The 10,347-nt window shown below is 52.5% G+C and overlaps 1 protein-coding gene across 1 annotated transcript; it reads left to right on the top strand.

Moving 5' to 3' along the window:
- Positions 1 to 854: 854 nt before the first annotated feature.
- TMEM59L (transmembrane protein 59 like) lies at positions 855 to 3,751 on the top strand (the record flags this gene model as incomplete). The annotated part of the gene is made up of 8 exons (XM_080928593.1): positions 855 to 1,004; positions 1,785 to 1,908; positions 2,004 to 2,101; positions 2,332 to 2,484; positions 2,882 to 2,984; positions 3,197 to 3,308; positions 3,384 to 3,501; positions 3,623 to 3,751. The coding sequence occupies 8 exons, from the start codon at positions 855 to 857 to the stop codon at positions 3,749 to 3,751; spliced, it is 987 nt and encodes a 328-aa protein (XP_080784719.1).
- Between the last annotated feature and the right edge of the window lie 6,596 nt (positions 3,752 to 10,347).

Below are 10,347 nucleotides of genomic sequence, written 5' to 3'. Positions count from 1 at the left end.
GAGTGGTGGGGCCCTCCGAGTCCCAAGGAGACACTGGGTTCCCACAGGTCTGTTTCTGCACTGAAATGGAGGGAGAGCACCGTAAGTGTTGTGCTCTGTAGGTCCTCGAGAACTTTCTGGAGGAGGCAGCTGCTCCTAGAGTACCTCCCTTAGAGTTCCAGTGTCCAGAAAGCAGGTCGACTGTGGCTGGAGCCCTCACATGCTCCAAACCCACCCTGGCTCCAGCCCTATGATCCTGCCCTCGCCTGGCCTCGCCGCTCCTTCCAATTCCTCTCTCCACTCCCAAGTCTTTGTCCCCCTCCTCCTGGTCCTCAAACACCTCGTTTCCCCTCCTCCCTCACTGACTTCCTATTTTCCATTTTTATCTCCCCCTCCCCCACTTTCCGTTCTCTTCTTCTCATTCTTACCTCCCCACCCCCATCTCCTTCCCACCTGCCCCCCACCCTCCCAGGCCTTCAGCCTCTTCATCCTCTTGTCTCCTCTCTGCTCTTTCATCACCCAGTCTATACTCTTCTTCCTTGCTCTGCCTCCTCCCTTTTTTTAATTACTTGACTAAGGATCCTGGATGTTCCCTGTCCGGGTTGCTCTTGGCCTCCATCCCTGAATGGCTGAGATAGGCCTGTCACCCTATCTAGCCAGGTCCTCTTTGGACTCCGCGGCCCGCAGATCCAAGTCCCCGCATAGACCGAACCATGAGCATCAAGAGGATGTCCCCGACCCGGGTAGAGAGATTCACCTGCCCGCCCCGCTAGCCGCAGCCTCCCCCCTTTCCCAGGCTGCCTCGCTCAGTGACGTCAACACCGGTCCCGCATCCCGACACCCGCACCCGGAGCCATCGCTGCGCACGCTCAACCATGGCTGCGGTAGCCTTGTCGCTGCTGTTGTTGTTGGCGTCACCGGTCACCCCAACCCCAGCGCGCGACCCCTTCGCTCCACAGCACGGAGACACTCAGAGGTGCCAGCAGCGGTGTCGGCAGCGCCACCCTGGCTCGCCGCCTGCGCAGGTAACTGATGGACTCTTAGGAATCCAATCACTGGAAAAGAGGAGGAACCTGAGTGCAGAACCCTCAGGTGGGGGAGGGGATTCGAGGATACTCGGAAGGGGCCTGGACGAGGGAATGTCGGAGGGGAGGCCAGAGAGGAGGAGGTCCTTGCCAGGAGGAAAGAGCTGACGTGGGGTCCCTTAGGTTGGCAGAGGGATGCGGGATTCTCAGAGTCCCTAGAGAGATGCGGGAGCCAGAGAGTCCCTAGAAGTAGTGGGGAGACAGGGTGGAGAATCTTCAGGAGTGGGGAGGAGCTGTAGTGCCTGCAAGGAGGGTGGCATGAAGAGGGGAGGGGTCTCTCAGAACTGCCCTTCCTTCCTGGAAGGGCTGAATTGGCATCTGAGGTGAACACTGGAAGTAGGGATATGCCAAAGAAAGGCCAAGACCTGCACCTGAGAGGTTCTGGAGCTCACCCCACCCACAGTGCAAGGACCACTGGGTGCCGGTCCCTGCTTCCCCATGGGCCTTTTCTCTTCCTACATTCCTCACTGCCTTCCCGGAGCCAGTCTGCTCCACTCTGTCCCCCAAGTACAAGATTTCTGCTTCTCTCTGAGAAGCCCTCTGCCAGCCTCAAGGACACTCCTGGAGATTGTGGAGTCCATTCCTCCAGCCCAGACCTTCTCTGTTCAGCCTTCTTAGAGGGCACCCTGCCCCCGTGATGGTCCTGGCCTTCTGAAACCTCATTTCAGCCTCATGGATTCTTAGGGGGACCCCAGCCTTCTTCCCCGTGTCCCTTCCCAGCCTGAGCCAGAGGCCAAGGCCGTCCTGCTCAGCGCTTGCGAGCGAGGCTGTCGGCTTTTCTCCATCTGCCGCTTCGTGGCCAGGAGCTCTAGGCCTAATGCCACGGAGACAGAATGTGAAGCAGGTAAGTCCTCCAGCGCTGGGGGCACCTTGGGGCTGCACTGGAGCAGAGGTATCCTGGGAAGCAGCTTCCAGTGACCCCCATCATGTGGCCCACAGCCTGCACCGAGGCTTACGTGAAGGCAAAGGAGCAACGGGCCTGCAGTGAGGGGTGCCGGGGCCAAATCCTTGAACCCAAGACTCAGCTGGAGCAGAAGGTGAACCCCCTAACCTACAAATCCCCATCTCAAAACCAAGCACACACGAGAAAGACTGTGTGTGGCTTCTTCCCCTGAAAGGGCTGAGTGAGTTAACCTGTGGCAGGGCAGCGTCCCTGTTGGACACTGAAATACTGGTTATCTCAGACCAGCTGTCTAAATCCACACGGCCAGTATCCCAGCACAAGGTTTTTGACAGTTCTGTCTTGGGCTTCCCCTTCCCTTCCCAGGAATTGGCTTTGGACCCACCGATTGGGACCCTGTCCCTGCGGGACCTGTTTGCTATGCTCTGCAGTGACCTCGTGAGTTCTGCCCAGGCCTTTATGTCCTCCACCTGGACATACTCCCATCAGACAGACAACCAGAAGGTGCTGGTGTTCCAGGTGAGAGGAATGACACGGTGAACTTGAGGCAGTGTCACGTCCTGGAGCTGTGTTCCTGCCAGTCATGTAGATCCTGGTGACTGAACTCAGATCATGGGGCTTGGCAGCCATTACCTTAGCTCACTGAGCCACACCTGCCCTCCTTTCAGGGCTTTACTTGAAAAGGGGTTTACTCTGATTGGCACTGGCTGGGTCATGTTAGTCAATCACAGTAATTCTGTGTCATTGGCCAGGGCATCTTCCTGTTCCTAGGATTATCAGGGGTTAAGGCTAGCAGATCAGCCCTTGGGACGGTATTCTCCTGAGTGACTCCCAGGAGAACTCTAGACCTCTTGCATCTGAGATGAGCCTGCTGGGGCTCAGAGGGTATCTCTGTGACCTTTTGTTTCCTGCTCAGACCCAGCCAGTGGTAGAGAACTTTGCATTCCGAGGGAGCCATCTGCAGCGAGTGGAGATGACCTGGAGGGGATCCCACCCCAAGGCCCTAGAGGTGCACACGGGTAAGATTGCAACAGATCCATGATCAGTGTCACATGATCCATCGTCTCCCAGGGCTCGTGATCCATCTCCACATTCTGTGGGTCATACCCAGGACCCCTTGCACCTCCACTCCAGCCCTATACATCCTCCTGCTCAAGTCCTGGTGTCCGTTTCCCACCCCTCACCAGGCTGACCTAGCTGAGACTGGGGCTCAGATGCCCCTACCTTTCAGGCATAGGCCCCTTGGACAAAGTGAGGAGAGCTAAGCCCCGAGTGAAGACCAGCAAAGCCAATGTGGAGTCTGAGGACCAACAGGAGAGTGACTTCCTCAGCTGCATGTCCCGGTAGGTGCCAGTGGGCTGGGCTGGGTACCGAGGTGTGAGGCTCAGACAACTAAGCAATGCCTGCCCTTGGGACAGGCGCTCTGGGCTGCCTCGATGGGTCCTGTTCTGCTGTCTCTTCCTCTCCGTCCTGATCATACTATGGCTGAGTTGCTGCACCCTGGTCACCACACCAGGCCAGCACCTCAGGTTCCAGGTGAGTAACGGTCATGGTGGCTAGGGGCTCAGGGCGAGGTGGAAGGCCTAGGGGCTGCATGCTGGGGAGTCCTGCTTGCTCTGGGAAGCCGGACAAGGCTCTTTTGCCCCAATCCCTACAGCCTCTAACTGCAGAACAGCACAAGGGCCTCCTGGTGGAGTCCGACTGGCCCTTGTACCCGTCCCCATCGCCTGCCTATGAGGACAGCCCCCCGCCATACAAGTTGAAGCTTGATTTGACCACACTGTAATCTCCAGCCTATTGCCAAATCCAGGGGCCTCTCCACATCCACTCATTCTGTACCCTAAAGTCCAAGGTCAGGATGGGCACCCGCCTTGGGTTCATCCACCCTCCCCCCTGCCCCAGTCTTTCCAGCACATCCCTCAGTCCCCTTGAGACAAATGGACCTAAGTGTCTGGAGAGGAGGGTCTGGCCTCCCTTGCTGTCTTGCTTTCCCAGGGCTGGCCTTTTGGCAGTTCTCACAGGTTCTGACTGTGGACCTCACCTGTGTTGCTTTCTTTTTCTCTCTCTGTGTCCTCACCATGGGCCTGAGGTCTCGGGTTCTCCTCCGCTAAGGTTCTGGAAACCCAGCCCCACAAGGATAGTGGTGGAAACTCCCTTCTGGGAGGAGATAAGGAGACATAAACCTTTAAATAAACTGAATCAAAGACAGGATGGCTGAGCCTGCTTCAGTCTGTGCCTGCCCTAGGATGGGCTAAGTGGGCTGGGTCCTTCCAACTCAGGGGACCTTAAAGAGGAAGAGGGACACAACAGGTGACAAACCTAAAGAGTGAAAGTCTCTGACAAAAACTGTCCCAGCTGGAGCCGAAGTGAGGCTGTGCCCCTTTCCTGGGCTTGATGTCCCTCCTGAAAAATCAGTGGGTAACCCCTTGAAGTCTGCTGATAATTTTGTGGTTATCAGGCATCCCTTCTTTTTTTTAAAAAAAAAATAATTACTTATCTTTTGTATTTCTATATGTGAATACACTGTGGCTCTTCAGAAGAGGGCAGTGGCTCCTATGTACAGATGGTTGTGAGCCACCATGTGGTTGCTGGGATTTGAACTCAGGACCTCTGGAAGAGCAGTGAGTGATCTCTTCAGCATCCCTTCTTTCTCTTGGGGACAGCCTCTGACCCACTGCAGACACTTAGGACCTCTGGAGGAAGGAGATCCTGGGCATGAGTCACACCCTTAGTCCCACAGTGGGGGATTCTAGGCGGGGTGCCACACCCCCAACCCCTTCCTGGGGGATTCTAAGTTGTTTTTTAGCCACTGAGTGACACCTCCTGCTTTCATTGTGCTGACTTTATTTTTTGGTTATGTAGGCCAAGCTGGCCTAGAACTGTGAATATTCGTCAGAGTCTGAGCTGGGGTAACTGAGGTGTGCACTTAGGCCCTCTTGCAATGACTCAGTAGCATGTGCACAGGCTCAGAGGCCCTTAGTGCTGGAGCTCACTGTCCCTGGCACTGGGAAACAATGACTCCTCTCCACGCTCTCAGTGCCTGCTCTAACCAGTTAGCCCAGTCCCAACCCTCACCTCTGGGGACCTCTAAGTAGCCTCCATTCTTCCTGGACTTCTACCTTATTCCAAACCCATGCTTGTTCCCTCACTTCCTGAGCCTCCTTGGTTTCCATGACAGCCCCAGATCCTCTCGCCCTTGCATTCTGGCCCTCTCCAGCTTCCCTCCAAATCCTGTCTGGTCAAGTCTGATTACCGACATGGATGTCTCCTGGTTCTACTATCAACAGCTCCCCCAAGTACAACTGTACCATCAAGGTCCTCACAGTCTAGCCTGGGAGACACCAACTGTTGCTCACTGTAATCTGGTCACAGGATCACAGAAATCTCAGTCTCTCCTCACTCTCCCTCTCCAAGGGTGGACTGGAACTCTTGCTCCTCCTGCCTCTGCCTCCTAAGTGCTGGAATGGCAGGTATGATCACCATGCATACTGATGGTGTGGGAGATGGAGCCCGGGGCTTCACAGGCATGCTAGGCAGGTCTCTCGCAACAGAGTTCATCCCCTTTGATCCAATTTGAACCTGTGTTGCTTGGGTCTCTCTATAGGTGTTTTGACTTTGACTGAGGGTTTCCTGCCTTCTCAGCATGATCCACTCAGATCACAGGATTCAAAATACCTCATAGACACCTGGGATGGCTTGAGAAAGACTCAAGTGTCCCATGAGGAACTCAAGGCATCTCTGTCAGTTACTAGCTGCTGGTTTCTACCAGAATGTCAGGAGACTCCTCCTTGTTCCTCATAGCTCACAGCCAATCTTGATATAGCTCTTGAAACCTCAGTTTCCCCATTTGTCCCCAAGGTTCTGTCTGTGATCATCAGGTATGATGCACAGATCAGGTGGTTGTAGATGTCTGCCTGGCTTAATGGCAATCTGCAGGAACATCTATGTGTCAGGATAGCAGAGGGTTGTCATGGGAACCAGTATCCTAGTTCCCTGGTGACAACAACCCACAGTGGCTCTGCTACCAGGGCTAGGTCCAGAGGGACCCAGACTCAGTTACACAGCAGACACAGCATGCGCACTCTGGACTGTTTGAGGGGAAGGCAGGGGTTCCTGGAGGGAACAGAGAGCAAAGGCTTGATCACTGCAAGGGCTGTACCCGTCCCTGAAGGCTGTTCCCGTGTACTCAGAGCCTTCCAACCCTGCCCACGACCTATGTCTCAACTCCAGTTATCATGTTGACAATTAAGTAGTTGCTTGTTCACTTGTGTGATGATTGGTTTAATAAATGGTCCCTCTGCCAGATGCAACATGCTGGGCGTCTCGGTCGCAGCTGTGTCCCACACACTGAGGGAGCTATTCTCAATACATCTTTGTCGACACGCTCTTTGCTTTGCCTTGCCTCATTTCCCGCTTCCCATGGTGGCCCCATTGCTTTCCCTTGAGATCTTTTTTGGCACTTGATTAGGGCCTTTTGCATCATGTCCACCTGGAATGTATTGGAACATTCTGGACTTTTCTACACCGTTCCAAAAATGTTTGAGTGTTCTGGAACATTCTAGAATACATTTGACTCTTCCTAAAGCAGGGACGGCGCCATTCCTTAGAAAGGCTATTGCTGACCTGAATAAAGCACTGGCTTCCCTCTTGAACTCTTTCAGCTGGCTGCCCTTGTGCGTTTCCTCCCACCTGGAATGGCCTTTGTCCCTAAACAGTATGAAGTTCTGGATTTATATTTTCCATTAGAATATACTTGACAAATGTTCTGGAACTCGAGGTCAGGGTTTTAGTCTGATGTGAGTGTATTTAAATTCTCAACAGTAGCTGAACCCTCTGTCTAAAAAAAATAAAAACAAAAAAAAAAAAAATCCCAAGGTAGACCTCCATACACACAACACACACATGAATGTTCCTTATGAACACACACATGCATATACCATACACATGTCACACACATGAATATTTCTTATGAACACATGCTTACACAAGAAAAACAATACTGAGTAGAGCTGCTTGCTTTCCGCTTTTCTTGCTTGCAGGGTTGAGAAGGCTATGGCTCCTCACACAATCACCCCAGCCAAGAAATGGACAGCTGTGAAACAGGACTCCATGTCCTAAAGTCATAGGACCCAGCAAATCAGTTTTCAGAAAGAGTCTTCCTATGTCACCCTTACACTATGTAGAACATTCCTGAAGATCTTTGCAGTCCAACCTCATCCTGCCCACCCCCCCCAGGTAGTTCCTTGCCTAGCCTGTCTTCATGGGGCAGCAAGGGCTGTTTCTCAATGTCACACAAATAGGCTCCAGTCTGTCCTCCAATTCCAATGTCCTCTGGCTGCGTCACTCTGGAGGTCTAGGGTGGATGAAGTTTAACAGTGATTCCTTCTTTTTCTTTGTTGCATTGCTGTCTCTTGAGCTGTCCCTGGCACTGAACCATGCTCTTCTACCTTATGTCCACCTGGAACATTCTGGACTCTTCCAGTACGTTCTGGAAATTTGCCTTTTCTGTGACTCTTTTATCAGTCCACCTGTTGATGGATCTTTGAGATATTTTTGGTTTGTGGCAGTTTGTTTGTATTAATCTGTTTTGGTTAAAAAAAATCCAACAAACTAAGGACCTGGAAATATGTCCCCGTGGGTAAGGCTCTTGCCACCAAGCCTAGAGTCTGACTTTGATCCCTGGGGATCACATAGTAGAAAAAGAGAACTGACTCCTGTCTGGTCACGGTGGCAGTACCCACACCAGCATACATGCCCACAAAAGAAACTAACCACCAACAAATGACTTAGAAGAACGGAGAGGTATCCTGCACCAATTAACTTCCCATAGGTAGTTAAAATGTGGCTTCACTTGGGAGTGAGCGGATTCAGACAGTGTCAAAGGGGTCTTACACATCCAAATCGTTGTCCTGACTCTTTGCATCATCCATTATTTATCTGTGTCTATCAATCATCATCTATCCATCCATCTATCATCTATTCATCTACCTATCGTTTGCCTAGCTACCCACCCACCCACCTCCTCTTTCCATCTTTGCTAAGGACTGCCACAGGCCACAGTACATGTGTCAAGGGCAGAGGATGATATGCAGGACTCCGCTCTCTTCTCCTGCCATGTGGGGTCCAAAGAGCAAACTCAGGTTGCTGGGCTTGGTGACAGGCATCTTCATCTTGTGGAGCCATCTGCCCGTCACACTCCTTTTATTTTTCTCGGAGAGAAGCTGCATAGCCCAGAGTGGCCATGAAGATGCTAGACCTGAGACTGGGGTAGCATACAGGCAAAGTCCCCAGACAAGCTTTCTTGCTTGTCTCTAGACTCTGGCTGTATGTCTGACATGTGGGTTGAATCTGGACAAGTGTGAAATGTGCACACATCTGGACACCATTGATTGGGGCAGCATGTGTGGAGGGCATGCCAGCTATGGGCCTTTCTGCCAGTTGGGTCGAACTTGCATACAGCACAGATGGAACCAGAGTTGGAAAAGTTGACCTCAGATGGACAAGGGTGTGTCCGCGGAGTATGCAGAGACTCCTACATGAACACATTCCCTGTTTGCGGAGCAATGGCTGGAGTTTGTCTGTTTGTATAGTATCATCTCCTGGGTATTGGATATAATGTCTGGGTACCTACTGTGTTTCATTGGGTTTGATCATATTTTGTTTTGTTTGAGCTACAGGTATCCCAGGCAGGCCTTGAATTTGTTGTGTAGGTAAGGACAACCTTGAACTTCTGATTCTTCTGCCTCAACTTCTGAGTGCTGGGGTTGCTTGCAGGCTTTGGGGTGCCACATTTGGTGGCTAAATTTTGCGTTTACCAGAAGGAGTTGTATTTTCTAGCTGACTAGCTGGCCCTTGCTGAGCCATCTGAAAAAGAAAATATAAAGCACTTCCACCTACTATAAGCCGAGACTATGATGTGCAAGGATGGAGGTGCCCAGGACCCTCAAGTATTGCAGCCGTTTATTCTTTGAGGCCTAGAAAGGGAGGGATGACAGAAGGGAGAGAGGAAGAAAGAACGGAAGACAGAAAATAATAAAAAAGATAAGACAGTCAGGCGTGCTGATATATGCCTGTCAGTCCAACACTCAGGAGGGTGGGACAGGAGGGTTCACAGTTGCAGGCCAGCCTAGGAGACACAGTCTTAGCAAAAGGAAGAAAGAAGGAAAGCCTTTCACAGACACGAACGGGCCTTTGAGCCATTGCTGAGGATTAGAAGTCTATAGAATGCCTGAGGTAGAGGGTGTAGAGGCTGGCGTGTGTCTCTATCTCTGTGGGCAGGTATTTGGGGAATGGGAGTATGAGGGCAGATACAGAAGGTATGGGGATTTGAGAGTGACATCGGGGGCCTGAGGTAGGAGTTTCTGAGTTTACCATATGCTGAAAGCTTTGGCGCAAAGGGTTGAAAGTCAGAGGGTTCTGGCTGGGAAAGGGATATGACTCAGGGCAGGGTGCTGGTGAAGAGGGTCTGTGCACTCAGGGATTTTGGTTCCCTCACTCATCAGAACGTGCCATCCGAGCCATCACGACCCTGCCAACGACAAGCCACTCCCACGTCTGTGCGTTACACCTTTGCCCGGTCCTTCATATCTGGACCTACACCTCTTAGGTTCTGCCTCCCATACGAAGGCTCCTCCCTAACCCTCCTCCTTGCCCTCCAGACCCGCTCCCTCACGATGATTAGCTCCGCCCCCGCCAAAGACCTGCGCCCTCTCCCAGCCCTGGCCCTGCCCAAGCTTCTTCCGCACGTGGATCCCGCCCTCTTCCCAAACCAGACACGTGCTCTCAGCAGTCAGTTCTGCTCTTAATTAAAAGATCCCCTCCATCCTTCCCTTTGCCCAGTAAAGACCTAAGCCTTACCCCTCCGCTGGCCACGCCCCCTCAAACCAGACACTTCCCTTCATCATCCTGGGCTCCTTCCCTCCTCCAGGGGCGGGTCCAGTCTTTCCACTTCTCTGGTCCTGCATATATCAATCTCGAAGAAAGCCCTTCAGGCCGCCTTCCCCTTCCTGGTTATGTTGGGAGGTAATATGATTCCATTGCCCGCATAGGCCTTCCAGCCACTCTTTCCACAGACAAACCTTGACCCACCCCAACTCAGGTCCTGCCATACCTTGGAACCAACCTTTTCTCCCATAGAACTTTTCTTCCACTGGCCTCTTCCCTTCTTTCCACCGGTCACGGCCTGCCTGAACCACCTTCCTTAGACCTCTCCCCTCAGACATCCTCAGGCCATAACTTCTTCAGCCCTGACCTCCACTCCAGGCACCATCTTCCTTAGGTCCACTCTTAGGCTTATATATCTCATTGCAACCCTCCCGGGTCTTAAGCTCCACCTCTCTTTTCAGGCTCCGCCCCTCAATCCCCGCCCACTGCTTATGATTC

The sequence above is a fragment of the Micromys minutus genome, assembly GCF_963924665.1.
Source record: "Micromys minutus genome assembly, chromosome: 14".
Lineage (NCBI taxonomy): Eukaryota > Metazoa > Chordata > Mammalia > Rodentia > Muridae > Micromys > Micromys minutus.
The sequence above is the reverse complement of the archived record's forward strand: the minus strand, read 5'-3'. Positions and strand labels throughout refer to the sequence as shown.